At 48.6% G+C, this 23,181-nt stretch overlaps 1 protein-coding gene across 1 annotated transcript in view; it reads right to left on the bottom strand.

Annotated features, from left to right (window-relative positions):
- LOC138522057 (RLA class I histocompatibility antigen, alpha chain 11/11-like) overlaps window positions 1-23,181 on the bottom strand; it is a 275,180-nt gene that overhangs the window by 88,086 nt on the left and 163,913 nt on the right. Inside the window, exon 4 of the mRNA XM_069635290.1 lies at window positions 10,807-10,926. Coding sequence (XP_069491391.1) covers window positions 10,807-10,926 — 120 coding nt within the window. The remainder of the gene's footprint in view (window positions 1-10,806; window positions 10,927-23,181) is intronic.

Raw genomic sequence — 23,181 nt, 5'->3', positions numbered from 1 at the left:
CCTCCAAAACTACTGAAAATACTTCAAACAAGTCATCAAACTTGCCATTTAAAACTACTGAGAACACCTTCCTAGACTCTGCATACAAGTCACCAAACTTGCCATTTAAAACTACTGAGAACAGCTTCCTAGACTCTGCATACAAGTCACCAAACTTGCCATTTAAAACTACTGAAAATACTACACACTCTGCAAACAAGTCACCAAACTTGCCAATTAAAACTACTGAGAACACCTTCCTAGACTCTGCATACAAGTCATCAAACTGTCATGATCTCTGCTTCCAAAAGATCAGGACTTGCCCGACTCCCTTGGAAGCAGACCCATAACCCCGGTTCCGAGTGCCAGCCAGTCCCAATTGGGACCTTTTGGACCCTGTCCTGGCGCCAGTGGCACCAGGCTCATAAAGATGCCCAGTCCCAGCGCTGGAAGCGCCGGGCTCATAATGCTTGGGTGGACTTACCTGCAGCAGACCATGCTGCTTACTTACCTGCCAGTTGAACCCCTGATCCTCTTCTGTTTGGGACTACTTTTCCTGTTGGGTAGGGCAGGAGCCACTCCCTAGGTTCAGAACACTGGAACTGTTCTGGAAAGCAGGAACTCTTTTCTTACCTAGGCGTGGCTGTGGAAGGAGACACCTAAGCACTACAGGAGGCTATTTAAACCACACCCGATGGATGAATCTTGCTTTGCGTTATTCTGCATTCTCTGCAGCGTAATCAAACTTGCCATTTAGAAGTGCTGAGAACACCTTCCCAGACTCTGCATACAAGTCATCAAACTTGCCATTTAAAACTACTGAGAACACCTTCCCAGACTCTGCATAAAAGTCATCAAACTTGCCATTTAGAAGTGCTGAGAACACCTTCCCAGACTCTGCATACAAGTCATCAAACATGCCATTCAAAACTAATGAGAACACCTTCCTAGACTCTTTCTAAAAGTTATCACAAACTGACTTCCCTACTTTCTAAGGATAGAGGTACTGCCACGAGGAAGCTGAGCCGAGTTATGAAGATCAGTGCAGGCTCAGAACGTAAGCCGAGCTCTAGTTGTTGCAAGCGCATATTGGATGGTGGGACATTTAAACCGCAAAGCCAGCTGAGAGGAAGGAGCTGGCTGGAGAGGTTGAGTCCTCTCTGTGCCAACTGAGGGACTGCTGGGCGAATGCCAGGTCCGTGTAGTCAACCGGCTCACCGGAGAAAGCCAAAGATGCAGACCTGCAGAGATCGGTACATGGATGGAACGCTAAAGGAGGAAGGACAGCCTGCTGTCCTTAGAAACCTCGGGGTATTAAGTGCGTTCTAAATAACCTATCATATCATACTGGTGTGCAGCTGTACTGAAGAGCAGCCTCTGCACTGTTGGAGCCCAGGTGAGCGTGGAATAGACAAGCGAGAGCCACGGGAAGGTCAGGAGCTACGAAGTAGAAGCGGCAAGCCCGAAGGATGCGGGACGCTAACAAGCCACTGCAGGTTTACTGCAGGAGAAGCCATTCCCGCTCTAGAAAACCAGTGCGTCCTCGTCAGGGAAGAGAGGACATTGGGGCATTTCGGCAACGGACCAAAGGTGAACACAAGTACATGAAGCAATGAGAAGGAATGAAAAATGCCATATTTCTTAAAGAAACAGAGCAGAATAAATATAAGAAACTGTTTAAGTTTACAAGTGTGCGCAATACGCATGTGAGAAAGCCCTGGCATGAAAGTATACCAGACATTTCAAGTCACAAGTGTTTTGTGTATAAGAATAAGTGTTGGCATTTAAGAAAAGCCCTGGCAAGAGAGTATACCAGGCAGACCCAAGGTGCAGAAGTGTGCATTTGAGAAAATCCCTGGCAGGAGAGTATACCAGGCATTGTATAAGGGTTTGTGTTTGCAGAATCCCAGCAGGAGAGATTACTGGGTAAAGAAAAATTGGGCAATCTATAAAATACACTGCATGAGAAAATCCTGATAAGGATACATCAGAAAGTAACCAAAGAGTGTTATTGAGACATATCAAGGAGTAAGAAGAAACCTGGCAGAGTACACCAGGTAGTCTATCAAGAATCAGACTGTCAGCCAAGCTACTTTGTATATTAATTATATTTGATCTAAAGGAACTTAAGGAACCAGTATAACACTGAGCGAAGAGACATCCAGGGGATGGGAGCCACCCTCTGGAATGGTGAACTTTATCCTCCTGGAACCTTTCTGTTGGAGTTAAGCATTCTTCTCTTGGAACATTAGTACACCTCTCAAGGACAAAGACATTTCCCTTTTCAGCTTATAGTTGATTGTTAGAATGTGAGGGTCAGAATAGTACTTTGGACACAGAACAGTATGCTTTGAAGGACTTGACAAAGGACTGACCCGATGGCTTTCTTTTAGGGAGGGAAAATACCTCTTGGAGCAGGGACAGAGGCATTTTTCACACCCATTTTCGTTCAATAAAGGTCTATGGCCAAAACCATTAATCACTTGTGTCCGAGTTTCATTCCTGACTCTTCACTTAACCAAGAGCCAACACAATCATAAAGGTAAAACATGCACAGTTAAGATTGACCACCTTCCCGCTTTGTGGTAACGTGGGCCGAGGGAAGGATATGCTCTTAGAGGGGTGTGAATGTGATCCTGTAGTGACAAAAACACAGCAGGGCAGTCCACAATAAAGGGAATGTCCAATCAAGGTTCTATAATATATATATACACTTTACTCTAACACCATCTGCAAGAAAACTAACTAGAAAAACACTTTACAAAACCGACCCTTGTGGGAAAAACAGATAAGATGCAATACATTTCCGAAATGTAGCACTCGGAGTATGAAAACAGGGGTTAGAGGCAAATTATTTATCACAAAAAGGATATTATTTTGGGTGAAAAAAGTTGAAAAAGTGGCCTAATCAGTCTTTGGGCCCAAGTCGACCAAGGGCGCAGTTATTGGTGAACAGTATCTTGTTTTGGGTCATTGGTGAGTTGATGGCATCTAACCTTGCTTCAAGCAGTGATGCAAGCGGATCGAGCTCAGTTCCGATACGGTGGATCATGTGGGCCGATGCATCGAGCGGGTGTTGAGTAGGTTCAGACGCAGTAGCTCTGTGTGCCTCAAAGGTGGGTTTCAGCGATGCAGGTCGGGGCACTCACCAGGATCTCTTTGAGGCTAGGCTAGGTCAAGTCAGGTTGTAACTCCCGGGAAGGGTCGATGTGGGACGCTTCGGTCATTCAAGTCAGCAGAAGTCTAATTGCTGATCCTGTTGCTCTGATGCACGATTCAGCCAAGTGGCAGTTTCGAGGGCCGAGTCGGGTTGAGTCATGGCATAACCCCTAGTTCGAGTCAGCAAGTGACGCCAGCGTTTCAAGTCGGGTCCCGGGTGTCGAACAGTCAATTCGAGCCTAGCAGGTGATGGGTTCAGCAAGGGCACGATGCAGCATTGAGTGGGCTCAATGTGCAAGCAATTGTTCGAACATTCATAGTAGTGCTAGAAAGTATCAACGTCGGGATCCCTCGGTATCGATCGACGACAGTCTGACTGGTTTCAAAGCAGTGGAACGGGGAGCCTTTGCAGATATGGTCCTCCAAATGCTGTGCAACCCAATCCAGGGGCTCGAGGATAGGGGGGAGTCCTTTGTGGGTCTGCTCTCCTAGCCCTGGGAGATTCTGGTGCAGAATGACAGGCCTTGGTCCACAGCAAGTTTCACTCCCAATGTGCCCTGGGCGTGGGTAAGAGTCAGAGCTCTCCTCTGCCTTGCACTGCTCCTTCACCTCAGTGGTTGAAGGCTTTGAAAAATGCAACCCTCCCAAAAGAGGGCCAAAACCTTCTCAGGTGGTGGGTGGCCCCTTCTTTTAGGGGTGGACGTCTGCAGGTGATTGGACTAAAGCTAGCCTGCCTTAGTGGCCCAATCCCAGTTCTTGAATTGAGTGGACCTTGCTCTTCTGACATCACACCCAACATGCTTTGCTCCTGAGGAAATGAAGGGGACAGGAAGGAGAAAGAGGCAGAGGGAAACAAGATGATGGAAGTATTCCTCCACTGTACAGAGCCCTCCGGTCTTCTCTAATCCCGCCCCCTTTCCTTCTCGCTAGGAACAAAGGCCTTTAGAAGCGTAGCACCCTGGTGTGAAGCTACTCCCTTTGAATGGGTGTGCTCCTTTGATGCCTGGGCCTAGGACAGCTTCCGGTTGTGCGTTAGTCTCTGGCAGAGGGTGTTACCTGCCTTCACAAAGAGGCATGGCAATTCAGGGTCCTGTCCTGTCATTTGGCAGGCACAGCCTGTCTGGCCAGAATACACATCACTTTCTTCAGCTGAGCTGGCTCACAGGAGCGGACATGTGATATCAAATTGAATATGGCTGCAATGATTATAAGAAGTGCTATGCACCATGCCTTAACTCTATTTAGAGCTTACACTGCCACCATCATGGGCTACTTATGATAATCATAGTTTTGGTACAGGGGACATCTTAAATGCAGTCCTTGCGCCATCACTGGAGCTGTCAAATGAGCAGCTGTGACCTCTGAACCTGCTCCATGCCACTTGCAGAGCAGGCGCTGCAATCAGGATGCTGATGCAGCAGGGCACAGATGCACACTGCGCTTATGGCATGAGGTTTATGAAAGGGGACTCTGATCAGCATATTACTCTTTCAGAGATGGAATTACCTGCATTGTGTATTAATTAATAAAAGTAAAAAAAAACCAAGCTTTCACACACTTGCCAGATGGTAATTTCTCACAGCAGCCACGCACCCTCTGTAGTTGTATGGACTGGTTTACACCAGTCCCTGGAGGGGGGGGGTAACATCAACGGGTGGAGGCAAGGCCTAGAAAGTGAAAAAGACATTGGAGTGACAGAAAAGAGGAGAGAGTAAAGGCATGAGGAGTGGAGAAGGAGTGTAGGGAGAGAGAAGGGAGAGGAGAGTGAGCGTGAAAGTAACTGTCAAATCTAGCAGGGTGTCTGCAAGGCTCAAGTCCCCACTTCCCTTTAGACCAACAGCAGCTGGTTAGAGTAGGGAGAGTTAGCAATTCCCAGAGGGTGTTTAGATATAAAAGAGAGAAAGAGAGGGGGATGGGGAAGAGAGAAAGGGAGAGGGAAAGAAAGAGACCTATATAAGTAAGTGTCTCCAGATGCTCCCATGTTTCTAAGCTTTGTTTGCATGTACCTGTGTCCCACTCGTGTCCCTGAACCACTAACCTGCTCAGGGCTGCCAGCCAAGCAGTTGCCTCCCAGGACATGTTGAGCTTGAATAAACAGGTCTCCATGGGCCAAGGTTCCATTTGCTGGGTAATTTGTGACAACGTTGGGGACTGTTCTGCTTTGTTTATATAAAACATGGCTGTTGTGTTGTCCATGTGCATTAGAAAACTTCTGAAGGAGGAGTGCTGGGAAGCTGGAGAGCTTATTTTACAGCGTGTATCTCCAGAACATTAATTTGAAAAAAGGCTTATCGAGGGGTGACCTGCTTTGTGCTGGAATCCTGTGGCAGTGAGCTCCCACCTCCACATGAATGCATCTTTTATGGTCACTTGTAAAGGTAACCCCCAAAGGGACAGCCCTGTAACATGCGTGCGAGACACCACCACCCTAGAGCTTGTATGACATCTTGCAAAATGGCCACTAGATCACAGTCGCCTATACCTTGTGACCACTAAACTGCAAGCCACTCCCAGGATTGTTATGGCACTGTAGGTCTGTTTCATTTTATGCATTGCGACCCCTGTACTGCGAGCCACTCCCAGGATTGTTATGACACTGTAGGTCTGTTTCATTTCATGCATTGCGACCCCTTGCTCCAGGAATCTCATCACTGGACTGCGAGCCACTCCCAGGATAGTTAGGACACTGTAGGTCTGTTTCATTTCATGCATTGCGACCCCTTGCTCCAGGAATCTCATCACTGGACTGCGAGCCACTCCCAGGATAGTTAGGAAACTGTAGGTCTGTTTCATTTTATGCATTGCGACCCCTGTACTGCGAGCCACTCCCGGGATTGTTAGGACACTGTAGGTCTGTTTCATTTCATGCATTGCGACCCCTTGCTCCAGGAATCTCATCACTGGACTGCGAGCCACTCCCAGGATAGTTAGGAAACTGTAGGTCTGCTTCATTTTATGCATTGCGACCCCTGTACTGCGAGCCACTCCCGGGATTGTTAGGACACTGTAGGTCTGTTTCATTTCATGCATTGCGACCCCTTGCTCCAGGAATCTCATCACTGGACTGCGAGCCACTCCCAGGATAGTTAGGACACTGTAGGTCTGTTTCATTTTATGCATTGCGACCCCTGTACTGCGAGCCACTCCTGGGATTGTTAGGACACTGTAGTCTGTTTCATTTCATGCATTGCGACCCCTTGCTCCAGGAATCTCATCACTGGACTGCGAGCCACTCCCCGGATTGTTATGACACTGTAGGTCTGTTTCATTTCATGCATTGCGACCCCTGGACTGCGAGCCACTCCCAGGATTGTTATGACACTGTAGGTCTGTTTCATTTCATGCATTGCGATCCCTTGCTCCAGGAATCTCATCACTGGACTGCGAGCCACTCCCAGGATTGTTATGGCACTGTAGGTCTGTTTCATTTTATGCATTGCGACCCCTGGACTGCGAGCCACTCCCAGGATTGTTATGACACTGTAGGTCTGTTTCATTTCATGCATTGCGATCCCTTGCTCCAGGAATCTCATCACTGGACTGCGAGCCACTCCCAGGATTGTTAGGACACTGTAGGTCTGTTTCATTTTATGCATTGAGACCCCTGTACTGCGAGCCACTCCCAGGATTGTTATGACACTGTAGTCTGTTTCATTTCATGTATTGCGACCCCTGGACTGCGAGCCACTCCCAGGATTGTTATGACACTGTAGGTCTGTTTCATTTCATGCATTGCGACCCCTTGCTCCAGGAATCTCATCACTGGACTGCGAGCCACTCCCAGGATTGTTATGACACTGTAGGTCTGTTTCATTTCATGCATTGCAACCCCTTGCTCCAGGAATCTCATCACTGGACTGCGAGCCACTCCCAGGATAATTATGACACTGTAGGTCTGTTTCATTTCATGTATTGCGACCCCTGGACTGCGAGCCACTCCCAGGATTGTTATGACACTGTAGGTCTGTTTAATTTCATGCATTGTGACCCCTGGACTGTGAGCCACTCCCAGGATTGTTATGACACTGTAGGTCTGTTTCATTTCATGTATTGCGACCCCTGGACTGCGAGGCACTCCCAGGATTGTTAGGACACTGTAGTCTGTTTCATTTCATGCATTGCGACCCCTTGCTCCAGGAATCTCATCACTGGACTGCGAGCCACTCCGAGGATTGTTAGGACACTGTAGGTCCGTTTCATTTCATGCATTGCGACCCCTTGCTCCAGGAATCTCATCACTGGACTGCGAGCCACTCCCAGGATTGTTATGACACTGTAGGTCTGTTTCTTTCATGTATTGCGACCCCTTGCTCCAAGAATCTCATGGCAATGAATACACTTGAACATTTTATATAGAAAAAATAAATCAGTATTTCAAAACAATAGGACATTCCGGATTAGAGGAGGTCCCTGCCACTTACCTCAACCTCCAAGTAGTCACCCCCTAACCCAGGCTTCCCCATTACCCACAAAGTCCCTACAATATCCGTTGACTATCAATGGGTGACCCCTATGGTCTGGGATATCCCTTACCTTAGGGGGGCCTAAAAGGCTATGGCCTTCTCTAACCCTCTCCCTCAGGGGCATCCCAAGGAACGGGCTGCCTGGTTTCACTGTTCTCTTTCCTTTCAACAATAATTGCACAGATTCTCCTCACTCCAGTCTCCTTTCCCTAACACCCCTCCCCCTGCTTCTCACTGTCTCTCTCCTTGCACAGATTCTCCTCACTGCAGTCTCTTTCCCTCACACCCTCCGCCTGCTTCTCACTGTCTCTCTCCTTGCACAGATTCTCCTCACTCCAGTCTCTTTTCCCTCACACCCCTCCCCCTGCTTCTCACCGTCTCTCTCCTTGCACAGATTCTCCTCACTCCAGTCTCTTTTCCCTCACACCCCTCCCCCTGCTTCTCACTGTCTCTCTCTGCTCTCCTTCCACATATTCTCCTCACTCCAGTCTCTTTTCCCTCACACTCCTCCCCCTGCTTCTCACTGTCTCTCTCTGCTCTCCTTCCACAGATTCTCCACACTATGCAGCCTCCGTCCCTCACACCCCTTCTCCATTCTTCTTCCACTGATCTTACTGCTTATTTCCACTTCTATTTCTACCGTCCAAGCGGTCTCCCACCACCCCTTGCTAGGTCTGCATCCTGGTCTTACCGATCTCGCTCGTGCCACTCTATCCTCAGTTTTTGATGCTCCACTATGTCTCCGCCCACCAACTCTCCCTGGTCTTCCTTCTCTCCAACACCCCCTACTCCCACCAATACACCTGCCTCTACTCCCTGTTACCCTCTTGTGTCTCACTTCCCTCTTTAATGCATACACCCCGCACGCACACAGCCTGTCTCAAGCCTAATCCTAACTCCTATCTATCCTTCCTCCATTCATTCCCTCACAAACCACTCACGTAGTGCCTCTGACACCCAACACCTAACCTTCACTATCTCAATGCACTTCACAGTTCTTTTCCACCTGAGACACCCTCCCCTCTGGATCTATCTCACAACACTCCACAGTCTCCCTGCAGTCCTTCTCCACCTGACACACCCTCCCCGTGGGTCTCTTGTTCCACCTTCTCTGCTCCTGACCTCAACTGAACACCTGTCACCCTCCCTGCATCACCTAGCTTTGTATAGCCCTGTTCTCCCCCCTCTAAACCCACTCCTGGCCTCCTCCCATTGGACATTTACCTAAGCTGTTCCCCTTGGCCAATCACAGGCAGCAGGTTAGAAGGTACACCCACTCATATGCCATGGCTGGTATAGGTTACGAGATACCCCTGCAGGCCATGCAGGTGACAGGTTAGAAGGTACGCCCACTCAAATGCCATGGCCGATATAGGTGACGAGATACCCCTGCATGCCATACAGGCGACAGGTTAGAAGGTACACGCACTCATATGCCATGGCTGGTATAGGTTACGAGATACCCCTGCAGGCCATGCAGGCAACAGGTTAGAAGGTACACCCACTCACATCCCATGGCCGATATAGGTTACGAGATACCCCTGCATGCCATGCAGGTGACAGGTTAGAAGGTAAGCCCACTCATATGCCATGGCTGATATAGGTTACGAGATACCCCTGCATGCCATGCAGGCTACAGGTTAGAAGGTATGCCCACTCATATGACATGGATGGTATAGGTTACAAGATACCCCTGCATGCCCTGCAGGTGACAGGTTAGAAGGTACGCCCACTCATCCCTTGAGTGCTATAGGTTACGAGATACCCCTGCATGCCATGCAGGCAGCAGGTTAGAAGGTACGCCCACTCATATGCCATGCATGATATAGGTTACGAAATACCCCTGCATGCCATGCAGGTGACAGGTTAGGTTAGCCCACTCATATGCCATTCAGGTGATATAGGTTAGTAGATACCCCTGCATGCCATGCGGGCGACAGGTTAGAAGGTACGCCCACTCATATGCAAAGGCTGATATAGGTTACGAGATACCCCTGCATGCCATACAAGCGGCAGGTTAGAAGGTACACCCACTTATATCCCGTGGGTGATATAGGTTACGCGATACCCCTGCATGCCATGCAGGCAACAGGTTAGAAGGTACGCCGAGTCATATGGCATGGTAGATATAGGTTACGAGATACCCCTGCATGCCATGCAGGTGGCAGGTTAGAAGGTACACCCACTCATATGACATGGCTGGTATAGGTTATGAGATACTCCTGCATGCCATGCAGGCGACAGGTTAGAAGGTACATCCACTCATATCCTATGGCCAATATAGGTTACGAGATACCCCTGCATTGCGTACAGACGGCAGGTTAGAAGGTACACCCACTCATATGCCCTGGCTGATATAGGTTACGAAATACCCCTGCATGCCATGCAGGCAACAGGTTAGAAGGTACGCCGAGTCATATGGCATGGTAGATATAGGTTACGAGATGTCCCTGCATGGCATACATGCAACAGGTTAGAAGGTACGCCCACTCACATCCCATGGCTGGTATAGGTTACGAGACACCCCTGCATGCCATGCAGGCAACAGGTTAGAAGGTACGCCCAGTCATATGCCACAGCTAATATAGGTTACAAGATACCGCTGCATACCATGCAGGCAACAGGTTAGAAGGTACATCCACTGACATCCTGAAGCAGATGTAGGTCACGAGATACCCCTGCATGCCATACAGGCAGCAGGTTAGAAGGTACACCCACTCACATGCCATGCATGTGATATAGGTTAGTAGATACCCCTGCATGCCATGCAGATGACAGGTTAGAAGGTACGCCCACTCATATGTCATGGCTGGTATAGGTTACGAGATAGCCCTGCATGGCATGCAGGCGACAGGTTAGAAGGTACACCCACTCATATGCCATGGCTGATATAGGTTACGAGATGTCCCTGCATGCCAGACAGCGAGCAGATTAGAAGGTATGCCCACTCATATAGGTTATGCGAGTCCTCTACATGGCATGCAGGCGACAGGTTAGAAGGTACGCCCAACTTAAATGTCATGGGTGATATAAGTTACGAGATATTACTGCATGGCAAACCGGCCACAAGAGGTTAAAAGTTTACCCTTCCATAGTCACAGGTGACAAGGCAATCTGAAGCCCCTGCTGCCCCCTGACAGTCCAATGACATGAATTAGAGACTAATGGCAGCAACACTATAATTATCGAATGGTGCAGAGCTTACCTGGACGCTTGTTTCTGAAAAAGGCATACCAAACTCCGAAAGCAGCCAGCCCCACAGCGAGCACAACTGCAAGGACCACTCCAGCAATGAGCCCAATGCTAGGTCCTGGAGACTTCTCCTCTGTGGATAGAGTAACACAGGTGCAGAGTTACAGGGCATAATTTACTGCAAAGACAAACTTTCCTGTGCATGAATGGCTGGACATAGTTACATGCTTGGTGTGGAAAGACAGGGATGTCACACCTCAACTCACAGAAGGCCGCAGCTCACAGCAGTTGACACACATTAAAATCATCTTTTGTTGCGTTCGATGTGCTATTAACCTTGTCCTTCTCACAACTCTAGGGTATTGCTGGGCCAGTGCAAACCTTTGCCTCTATGATCACTATATACTTACTTGTGGTCCTGGCTGCTCAATGCTCTGCCTCTCTTCCCAGTCTCTATAGAGTCCCCTGCAGCTCTTTCCTAAGCCACCTTCCCTTCAATTTACACCACACCATTCCCTCTTGCCATCTTTCAGTCTCTCTATAAAGTCCCCCGCGGCTCTTTCCTAAGCCAGCTTCTCTTCAATTTACACCACACCATTCCCTCTTGCCATCTTTCAGTCTCTCTATAGAGTCCCCCGCGGCTCTTTCCTAAGCCAGCTTCTCTTCAATTTACACCACACCATTCCCTCTTGCCATCTTTCAGTCTCTCTATAGAGTCCCCCGTGGCTCTTTCCTAAACCAGCTTCTCTTCAATTTACACCACACCATTCCCTCTTGCCATCTTTCAGTGTCTCTTTATAGAGTCCCCCTGCAGCTCTTTCCTAAGCCACCTTCCCTTCAATTTACACCACACCATTCCCTCTTGCCATCTTTCAGTCTCTCTATAAAGTCCCCCGCGGCTCTTTCCTAAGCCAGCTTCTCTTCAATTTACACCACACCATTCCCTCTTGCCATCTTTCAGTCTCTCTATAGAGTCCCCCGCGGCTCTTTCCTAAGCCAGCTTCTCTTCAATTTACACCACACCATTCCCTCTTGCCATCTTTCAGTCTCTCTATAGAGTCCCCCGTGGCTCTTTCCTAAACCAGCTTCTCTTCAATTTACACCACACCATTCCCTCTTGCCATCTTTCAGTGTCTCTTTATAGAGTCCCCCTGTGGCTCTTTCTTAAGCCAGCTTCCCTTCAATTTACACCACACCATTCCCTCTTGCCATCTTTCAGTCTCTCTATAGAGTCCCCGTGGCTCTTTCCTAAGCCAGCTTCCCTTCAATTTACACCACACCATTCCCTCTTGCCATCTTTCAGTCTCTCTTTAGAGTCCCCCGCGGCTCTTTCCTAAGCCAGCTTCCCTTCAATTTACACCACACCATTCCCTCTTGCCATCTTTCAGTCTCTCTATAGAGTCCCCCGCGGCTCTTTCCTAAGCCAGCTTCCCTTCAATTTACACCACACCATTCCCTCTTGCCATCTTTCAGTCTCTCTATAGAGTCCCCCGCGGCTCTTTCCTAAGCCAGCTTCCCTTCAATTTACACCAGACCATTCCCTCTTGCCATCTTTCAGTCTCTCTATAGAGTCCCCGCGGCTCTTTCCTAAGCCGGCTTCCCTTCAATTTACACCACACCATTCCCTCTTGCCATCTTTCAGTCTCTCTATAGAGTCCCCGCGGCTCTTTCCTAAGCCGGCTTCCCTTCAATTTACACCTCTCCATTCCCTCTTGCCATCTTTCAGTCTCTCTATAGAGTCCCCCGCGGCTCTTTCCTAAGCCAGCTTCCCTTCAATTTACACCACACTGTTCCCTCTTGCCATCTTTCAGTCTCTCTATAGATTCCCCCGCGGCTCTTTCCTAAGCCGGCTTCCCTTCAATTTACACCACACCATTCCCTCTTGCCATCTTCCAGTCTCTAGAGAGTCCCCCGTGGCTCTTTCCTAAGCCAGCTTCCCTTCAATTTACACCACACCATTCCCTCTTGCCATCTTTCAGCCTTAAAGAGTTAAAGAGGAGAACCAAAGAGAGCCGGGTGCGGGAGTGGCTCAGAAACCAGCCTCCCTGGCCATAAGTATAGTGGATGTAATTTACTAAGGCTTGTTGCAGTTTGGTTACTTTTAGTGGTAGGGCGAGCATCGGATAAATAGGTTTGGACGGAGGACATCATTTATGTGAGACATTCTGAGGAATACTAGTTTGTCATTTTCTTTTTTAAGATGGGGAACCTCATCGTAGACATGGGACTAGTTCTGGTTGTTCTTTTCTTTAATAAACACCCTTGAAACAGGTCTTCTCGTCGGTCTTCTGTGTCTGACTTACCACAATATATCTTTGTATAGAACCTTGATTGGGCATTCTTTTATTTTGGAACATTCCTACTATGGCCTTTCAGGTTGCTACTGTCCTGACATTTACACCCCTCTTAAGAGTACAGCCTGACCTCAGCCCATGAAGGAGGTATATCTCTTGACTGTGCCCATTTCACCTTTATGATTGGGGTCACTGCTGGTTTGTAATAGTGTGAGGGTGGTTTAGCCACTACTCAGTCTTTTACTCCTGCCGGGCAGTAGTCATGTCATAACGCCCTCACCAGAGGGCTATGGAAAGGTCTTCCTAACATGCACTACATCCCCATAGAGTCAGCAAAGAGGGAAAGCGAATTTTAAAATGGCAAAGGGCATTATGTCCCATTTAAAGCTAGCAAGAGGCAGGGAGGATGGGAGAGTCCTTAATAGCGCCTGGGGGAGAGGCACTGGACAATCAAGAGGCCAGGAACATAAGCATGATCTACCAGCAACAGCCAGTCCTCCCTCATGCCCTCCCCTGTCTCTGCCCCCCGTGGCAGGTCAGAAGAATAACACAGACTCTGTATTGCCATCTCACAATTGTATTTTATTAAATGAAAGATGAAAAAAGTAGCTTTCCCTAGACTAAGGGTGTTCCCTACCTAACAAAGCTAACTAAGGTGCTCGTCAGTCATCACAAGAGTCCCAAACTGTGCCACTGGAGCACTAATTGACACCCATTTTAGACTAGTTTGGACCCATTCCCATAAGCCTCCCTGGACAATATCTATTCATAATTTTGTCTTTACGCTTGCAAGACTTTGGAACTTCCTTATTTCATTTCACAAACTACATATCACATAATGCACCTTGTGCCAGTTCTCATGTCCTGGCTATTCCTATGCAGCAGTCTTAGAACTACAATCCCCATAAGCCTTAGCGATCAGTGCTGCTTTCACTTTCCCAGGACCAAAGAGGGAGGAGGAAGATTACCTTCAGGTGTGATGCTCCAGGTGCTGCTAATGAGCCTGCTTCAGCAGAGGGATGGTCAGCATGTAAGCAGCTGCCTGCAGGAGCACAGGGCTCTTGCATGGAGTTCACTCACAACCTTTGATCCTTGGATTACCACCCTTTCTCTTTTGCTTCCAGAGCTTGCTCTTGTTCCAGTGCCCCGTGCTCCCTGCCTTGCAACCCTGTTACTATGCCTACACTGCCCTGCACCTCTGCCTTCACTCCCATGCCCTCCGCCCTGCACCTCTGTGCTCCCTGTCTTGCAGCTCTGCTACTCTGCCTGTACTACCGTGCACCTCTGTGCTCCCTGCCTTGCAGCTCTGCTACTCTGCCTACAATGCCCTGCACCTCTGTGCTTCCTGCACTGCAGCCCTGTGACCGTGCTTGCAGTCCTCTGTTCCCTGTCTGCAGCCCCTTGCTCTCTACCACCTATCATCTTGTTCCTTGCCTGCAGTTCTTTGTTCTGTGCCCATAGTCCGTGTTACCTGGCTTTAGATTCCAGTCCTGAGTTTCCTTGTTTTCTGTCTGCAGTCCTGCCCTTGTTATTCCAGGCCACTGTTTCAGTTCCTTGCCACCAGTATTCAGTTCAGTCCTTGCTATCCTATTCCAGAGGTTCAGTCCTGAGTTTTCTTGCTCCTGATCTCTAGTTCAGTCCACTGTTCCTTGATTCCGGTCCTTACGTTCTAGTCTGCAGTTCCAGTCTCCTGTTCCATTGCACTTAGATTATTTTCTTCTTGCGTTTCCTCTTTCTTCCTGGTCTCTGTCCTGAACCTTGCTTACTTTGACTTCCTATCCTTCCCTGGATATTTCTGTTACTGTTCTTGTCCTCAGTTGTGCTTGTGTAATTCCTTTGTTCAGAGTTTGGCTGCTGGGTTTCCCAGCAGGCAATCTCTGCCCCTTTCCTTTGTCACGTTTCAGTATTGCACCATTTGCCATATTGTTTTTTTTTTCTTGTTAACGGTGTGCTGGTTCCTGCTTCAGGAGGCAGTCATTGTTCAGTTCCTGCTGGACCCGTACAGGCTTCAGTCTTGCGAGTACTGTTTCCTTGTTTGTGCCTTAGGCAGAGGTCGAAGTGGGCGGGAGCGGTCGGGAGCGGTGCTCCTATACTTTTATTTTTAAATTTCATCGTTCCTATACTTTTATTTTTAAAAGAAACCGTTCTGGAACGGTTTCGTTTTAAAATAAAAGTGTAGGAAGAAGTTGAAGCTTGCACTTCAGTGCACTGCACTAAATATTCCCATAAAGAGCACGTGTGTTTGTTTGGGGGTTTGGATTGTGTGTCGGAGGGGTGTTGTGATGGGGTTTGTGGGGAGCAGGGGCAGATCAGCGGGGAACATAGTTCCACTACTTCTTTTCATACACTTTGACCACTGGCCTTAGGGTCCAGACACAGACACCCATTCCTGCTGCTCCTTTCCATGAGCATTTAGAGTGGGGCCCTGTAACAGTAACCAGCTCAGAGGGCTAGAGTTTCACCAGACCCTGAGGGAAATTCTTCCCCCATTCTGTGTACACCTCCAGTGGGAAGCTAAAGTTGCACTCTCTAACCCTTCCTGTTCACTGCCTCTGTTGCCTGTCTGGAGTGCTTGCCTATCCTTTCTTGTCTGCAGGATTCCTTACAATCCTGTCTCTTGTGCATGTTTCTCCCCTCTGCTTTGTGGGCACGTCTCTGCCCTCAAGCCCCTGACGCAAACCAAGTTCTGTCCACTGTCCAAACTAACCTATCCTGACCCTACCACTATAAGAATTACTAAGGAACAGGAGAATGGCTCCCTTCTCATGTGAGCTGGTTTCTCAGCAAGTTCAGTTCAATCAAGTATTTTTAGGTGGTAACTACTTTTATCAACTCGCACAGTTCAGACACTGGGTTCTTTCAACAGTCTCTTTCACTAATGATTCTCACTCTCCTTGTACACTCTCGAAAGGGACAAGTATGAACGTTCCAGTGATGATTCTCAGCAGCCTCACAGTCTCTTTCACTAATGATACTCACTCTCCTTGTACACTCTCGAATGGGACAGGTATGAAAATTCCAGTGAAGATTCTCAGCCTCCTCACAGTCTCTTTCACTAATGAGTCTCACTCTCCTTGTACACTCTCAAATGGGACGAGTATGAATGTTCCAGTGATGATTCTTAGCCTCCTCAGAGTCTCTTTCACTAATGATTCTCATTCTCCTTGTACACTCTCGATGGGACGAGTATGAACGTTCCAGTGATGATTCTCAGCCTCCTCACAGTCTCTTACACTAGTGATTCTCATTCTCCTTGCACACTCTCGAATTGGATGAGTATGAACGTTCCAGTGATGATTCTCAGCCTCCTCACAGTCTCTTTCACTAATGATTCTCACTCTCCTTGTACACTCTAGAATGGGACGAGTATGAACGTTCCAGTGATGATTCTCAGCCTCCTCACAGTCTCTTTCACTAATGATTCTCGCTCTCCTTGTACACTCTCGAATGGGATGAGTATGAACATTCCAGTGATGATTCTCAGCCTCTCACAGTCTCTGTCACTAATGAGTCTCACTCTCCTCGTACACTGTCGAATGGGACGAGTATGAACGTTCCAGTGATGATTCTCAGCCTCCTCACAGTCTCTTTCACTAATGATTCTCGCTCTCCTTGTACACTCTCGAATGGGATGAGTATGAACATTCCAGTGATGATTCTCAGCCTCTCACAGTCTCTGTCACTAATGAGTCTCACTCTCCTCGTACACTGTCGAATGGGACGAGTATGAACGTTCCAGTGATGATTCTCAGCCTCCTCACAGTCTCTTTCACTAATGATTCTCACTCTCCTCGTACACTGTCGAATGGGACGAGTATGAACGTTCCAGTGAGGATTCTCAGCCTCCTCACAGTCTCTTTCACTAATGATTCTCACTCTCCTTGTACGCTCTCGGTGGGACGAGTATGAATGATCCAGTGATGATTCTCAGCCTCCTCACAGTCTCTGTCACTAATGATTCTCACTCTCCTCATACACTGTCGAATGGGACGAGTATGCATGATCCAGTGATAATTCTCAGCCTCCTCACAGTCTCTTTCACTAATGATTCTCACTCTCCTTGTACACTCTCGAATGGGACGAGTATGAATGATCCAGTGATGATTCTAAGCCTCCTCACAGTCTCTTTCACTAATGAATGTCACTCTCCTTGTAGACTCTAGAATGGGCAGAGTATGAATGTTCCAGTGATGATTCACAGCCTCCTCACAGTCTCTGTCACTAATGATTCTCACTCTCCTTGTACACTGTCGAATGGGACGAGTATGAACGTTCCAGTGATGATTCTCAGCCTCCTCAGGTATTCAACAATTTATCCTGACTGGAATGGGTATGTGCGTTCCAATAATGAATCCATCCTTTCTCGTATATTCTTGACTCTTCATCTCGACTGGGAGGAGTATGCAAGCTCCAGTTATCAGCAGTCCCCCTCCCGGATCTCCCGCTTTCCCGGTTACCTTTATTTTTCAGGAATAATGTCATCAGGAGTTGTGGCAGGTTGGGACCCTCTTCCTTGGATGTCAGGTTGGCTTCTCCACCCTTCTCTACTCCGATCGGCTCGCTCTGTGATGCCTTTAGGAAAGTGGTATTGGTGTCATTAATGGGCTTCCAGGCCCACCCGGATACGGTCACGCCACCAGCTGGTGCTCTCTTTCAGGATGCGTTGCATCCACTTCAGTCTATCGCGTCTCACTCTTCCTCGAGTGTCACGCATTAGAAACTGCACTCCGGTTTCTTTCCAGCATCGGACACTGTGCGTCCAAGTTTCTCTCAGCCTTTCTCCCCCAGCTGATTGGAAACTGGTGGCTTCTCCTCTTACGAAGGTCTATGCCTCCAAGATTTTGAATGCTACCGTGGAACTTCCCCCGGCATAGTGTCTTCCCCTGGCATAGTGTCAAAGTCCTTCTTCTCTGTTTTATTTACACTCTCTATTCCTCCAGTGATTTTCTTCATCTCAATAACACAAGTATTTCTTCACAGGTACACACTCAGAGGTTTTGATTGACAATAACACATTTTAGTTTGTTCTTCATGTTTCGTTCACTGGGTGTTTTTAAAGATGGGTTATGGATATGTTGCTTTCTGACTTTTCTTTTTACGAAATGGAAATAATTTTATTTTGAAGTCAGTACGAAGAAATGATTTCATTTTGAAACCCGAGCCTCCCACCCCTACAGGACATGGATGGCTCCTGTGCTCTGCTGTGCATGACATGAACCAGAGCTGGTTCCTTGTGTGTGTGCATGCGTGCTGGTGCATGGGAGCCAGACTCATGCCTGCAGAGGAGGAGCTGCAGCAACGCATTCTGAAAGGTAAGGACAAATATTTTTTAAATGTAATAGTGTGTGTGAGTTATGTAATGTATGTGTGTGTATAAATCATGTAGTGTGTGTGTATTGTCTTGTATTGTATTCTGTTATTTATATAGCGCCCTTTCCCCACTTGTGTGGCCTCAATGCGCTTTTTTGCTTGGTTGAACGCCCTTGGTGACCATAGTCGATGTCGATAGAGAGTTCTAGGGGGGTTCGTTTAGGAGATGCATGTGTGCATGTTGCCGTTCTAGGACTTAGGTGGCTGGCAAGGCTTGACTAAGCAGCTCAAGAGAGGTCAGACACATTGGTGGGTGCTGTTGAGGGTTAGAGATAGATTCCTATTGTTGAGAGAGTTTATGTGGGTCAGCTATACCAAATTCCTTTCGGTGGTGGTCGCTGCGTGCTAGTGATAGAGGTGTTGAGGTACGTCAGGTGTTTCATTCTGGACGGCTATGTGTGCAGTAGGCCGGATGTGCTAAGCCATAGGCATATTCTAACATGCATGGATGCTTGGCCGTGCCTGCGGCCTGTGTCGACGCTAGTGGTGCGAGCTATATGTACCGTAGGTTCAAGAGTCCTGTATATTGTGAGGGAGGCCTACACCTAACAGTGAAATTTAAGAACAAGGCTAAGCACAGCTAGATTCCAGAGTCCTGTATAGTGGGAGAGAGGCCTACACCTGACAATGCAATGGAGTACAAGGCTAAACAAGCTAGAGCCTACACTAACAGTGCAAAATGAGTAGAGGGCTAAGAAGAGAATCCTTGAGTAGTGAGTCCCGGGTGCCCCCCTGCAGTATGTTTCGTCATATAGTAAGCCAAGAGAGGCTGTGCCTAAATTGAGAAACCTCTATGGTCGGCAGGCGGCCCTGGCTTCGTGGTGCTGGGGGTCTCCAATTAAAACGAGCAAACGGAGGGTGTTACCCCTCGATTTGTGTAGGTGGAGGGGGGGACTAGGCATGAAAGGCTGTGGGTTACAGCCGAATGTATAGTAAGTATCCGTAATGTAACAGTCATCGAGAGCTTGTTGGACCTAGCTTGGTGAATAGGGATATGGGGGGGTTGCTAGTGGTGGGAGCTTCCCAGGGTGAGTGTTGCGGGTTAACAGAGGCAGTGATGTGCGTGTGCTAGCCAGGGCCCTTGTCTCGTATTGTCTCATGTGGACTGGTGGGCACGGTTACGTAGTAAGTGTGAGGCGAGTGTTGCCACTGCGAAGGCTGCTGGCTTAGCTTGGGTGCTTGTAGGGTTGGAATGTCGTTGTGGGTGGGATGTTGGTGGATCAGGAAAGCCACAACAAAAGCTGCTGGCTTACCTTGAGTTCTAGGCGGCGGGCAGTGTTGTTGAGCGGAGAGTGGTGATGTATCAGGTGAAACCGCTGCGAGAGCTGCCGGCCCCAGAGTTATGATCGAAAGCGGTGGAGTTTATTAGGGGTGTATTCACAGGGTGCAGTGGTTTAGGAGAGTATTGGAAAGAGCCAGGTTTTAAGGGCCTTCCTGAATGTCAGGTGGTTTTTGATGTTGCGAATGTGTAGGGGGATGGAATTCCAGATGATTGGCGCTTGGACGGAGAAGGAAGAGCTGCCAAGTTTTATGGAGCTATTCGGTGGGATCACTAGACGAAATGCATTGCGAGATCTGAGATTCCTGGAAGGTTGGTAAGAGACAATTTTGTCTCGCAGGAATTCCGGGCCAGTGTAGTGGATTGCGTGATGGGTGATACACATGGCTACAAAGGTGGTGCGCCGAGCAATCGGGAGCCAGTGGAGGGCTCTCAGTCCAGGGCTGATGTGTTCTCTGGAGGGAAGGTTAATGAGCAGGTGTGTGGCCGCATTTTGGATTCTTTGGGAGTTTCCGTAGTTGGGATGCAGGGGCTCCTAGGTAAAGGCAGTTTCCATAGTCAAGGTGAGAGAGGATGATGGAGTTGATAGCCGAGAAGCAGTGGGGATAGGTGAGGTAGAGGAAAATCTGCCTGAGAATCTGTAGGTGAAAGAAACAGGTTTTGGATATGCTGGTGGTGTGTTGGGTGAGGGATAGATCTGAGTCGAATTCACATCCTAGGGATTCGGGCGAAGGGATTGGTTGGGGGATGAGAAATGTTTTCCCGAAGAGTACGATTTCGGTTTTCCCAGGGTTGAGGAGGAGATGGTTGGTCGTTATCCAGTGATCAATATCAGAGAGGCAGGATGACAGGTCCGGGCTGCCGAATCCCCAGTATTTGGGATTTTGAAGATGATCTGGTTATCATTGCGTAGTTGTAGCAGGTAAGGTTGTATGAACGGATGATTGCGGGAATGGATTGTATGAAGAAGTTGAAGATTAGTGGTCATGTGGATGCTCCTTGGGGAGCACCTTTGCAAATTGGACGTGATATGGATGTAAATGGGTCGAGGTGCATCATTTGCGACCGGTTAGATATGAAGGAAGAGATCCACGACAGGGCTGTGCTTTTGATTCCTAGTGTTTGTAGTCTGTCTAATAGAATCATGTGATCGATGGTATCGAAAGCTGAGGAAAGGTCTAGAAGGATGAGAAACACGCAGCCGTCTGCGTCAGCTGTTCTTTTTAGGTTGTCCCAGGTGGAGACTAGGGAGGCTTCTGTTCCCCTTAGTGGTCTGAAACCTGATTCTGCTGGGTCTAGGAGGTTATTAGATTCAGCAAATTGGCCAAGCTGTTTGTAAGCCGCGCGGTCAATTAATTTGGCGATGTAACGTGTATTGGAGATAGGTTGGTAGTTTTGGGGAAGAAGCGGGTCAAGCGTCGGTTTTTTGAGAACGGGTTTGGTGTAGGATGTTTTTAGGGCTTTCGGGAGGATCCTGACGTGAGTGAGTGGTTAAGGATTGTGCAAGCGACATTACCTGCAAAGGTGGCGGTTAGTATTTTCTTGAGCAAGTAGGGTCAGCACGGGTCTTCCGGAGAGCCTGACGGGCGGCTGGTCACTATCAGCGACAGGAATTCCTGGTGTGTGATGGGAGAGAAAGAGTCAAAATGAACATTGTGAATGGGGTGGGATTTGTGTGGGGTGCTGCGGGTGTGTGGTGGTGGTAGGATTTTTAGTTTGGCGATGATGGCGTTGTGTCTTTCGTTGGTGGTGTTGTAGAAGTGGAGCGAGAGGGTGTCGCATAAGGCTTGGGATGATCAAGCGAGAACATGAGGGGGATTTTAATTCTGCTTTGATTTTATGTAGTTCCTTACTAGGGTTGCAAGCATTTTGGATTCGGTTCCCATAGAACGATTTCTTGCTTTTTCTGATTTCCAATCTTTAGGTTCTGGTTGTCCTTGCTAGGGTGGTTTTGTTTAGGGCTGAAGGGTCGGCTCTCCAGGCCTGTTCCAGACAGTGCTTGAGAGTTTTGAGGAGTTTGAGATTGGGGGAGAACCACTTCGGTGATGCTCCACATCTCTGCGAGGAACATTTTGATGGGGTGAGGGGTTTGAGGGCATTGGTAAGCCAGAGGTCGAAGGAGTGGATTGCCAGTGGTCCTTCTGCTAGGGAGAAAGAGTTGAGGGAGTTGCGGAGTAAGAGTTCAAGATCTGGGGTGATTACCACTTTGTTCCATAATGGAAAAGTGGAAGGGGCAGTTTGTGGAGGACGTGTTGGGTGTTGGCTGCTGACCACGGTGTTGACCGGTATGGTGAAACAGAGTGCTGAGTGATCCGACCATGACAGTGGGCGCAGGGGTTGGGTGGATATGTTTGTGGTGCTGAATATTGCATCAAGGGTGTGGCCTCTCGTGTGGATGTGTGATGTTTCAGATTGAGTGCATCTAGACTGTCTGTAAGTGACCTGGTCATGGGGTTTGATGGTGAGTCGAACCATATGTTGAAGTCTCCTGAGAGTTGGGTGTTTCATGAGGTTGGCGGCCAGAGCTTCACCAAATGTATCTGCAAAGTTTTTGTTATAGCCGGGGGGTCTGTAGAGGAGTAGAAAGCTGTGTGAGGTGGATGGTGCGAGTCGGATTTCTACCAGAAGGGATTCGTAATCGGTGGTGCTGGTGGAGGTGTCCTTAGTTAATAGCTTGAATTGGTCTTTGTGTAATATTGCAAGCCCACCTCCCCTACGAGATCTGTTCCGAACGGTGAGAATGTAACCAGGTGGGAAGGTCTCATACACGAGAGGTTCGTGGTCATCCGAGAACCAGATCTCAGTAATGAAGAGGGTGTCTGGGTTTTCTTCTGTCATGAGGTCGAAGATGTGGAGTTTGTTTTTGGAAATAGACCTGCCGTTGATGAGGTTGCAGGATATTTGGAGGGATGCCTTTGTGGGTGGTGTTTGGGGGAAGAGCGGGGTCTGCTGTGGGGAGAGGCAGTGAGGGGGGAAGGGGGAAGGTGGAGTGTGGGGAAGAGGAAGTAGTTGGAGTGGGTGGACAGGGGAGGGAGGTGAAGAGCGCTAGGACTGGGTTGGGTGCGGGCAGTGAGGTTTCGCTCCTATATTGCGGTGGCAGGGGTTGCGAACTGTGTCGGAGAACGGGAGATGCTAGGGGTGGCATTAGCTGACTGCAGTCTCGCCCTTTCCTTGCATTATGTGCGGTCATGGGAGTGTGGGAGACAGTGGGTGGTTCTCTGGTGAGGAGGTTTGGCTAGAGCTTCTCTTGCTGCGCTAAGTGAGGGGAAGTGGGAGGTGGGAGTGGTCTGTAGATGGTTAGGGGAATGTGAATGTGCTGCGTCGGGGATTGTGTGTTCCGTGGGTGGGAACTTTCTGGTCTGTCTCTCCAACTTGCTGCTCTTAATTGTGTAGATCGAGATCTACGGGTAGGGGAGAGAGTGAGAGTTTGGGGTGGGAGGGTATG

This window comes from Ambystoma mexicanum, chromosome 13 (genome assembly GCF_040938575.1).
Source record: "Ambystoma mexicanum isolate Mex_15411 chromosome 13, UKY_AmexF1_1, whole genome shotgun sequence".
Classification (NCBI taxonomy): Eukaryota; Metazoa; Chordata; class Amphibia; order Caudata; family Ambystomatidae; genus Ambystoma; species Ambystoma mexicanum.
This window is presented reverse-complemented; position numbering and strand designations above follow the sequence as displayed.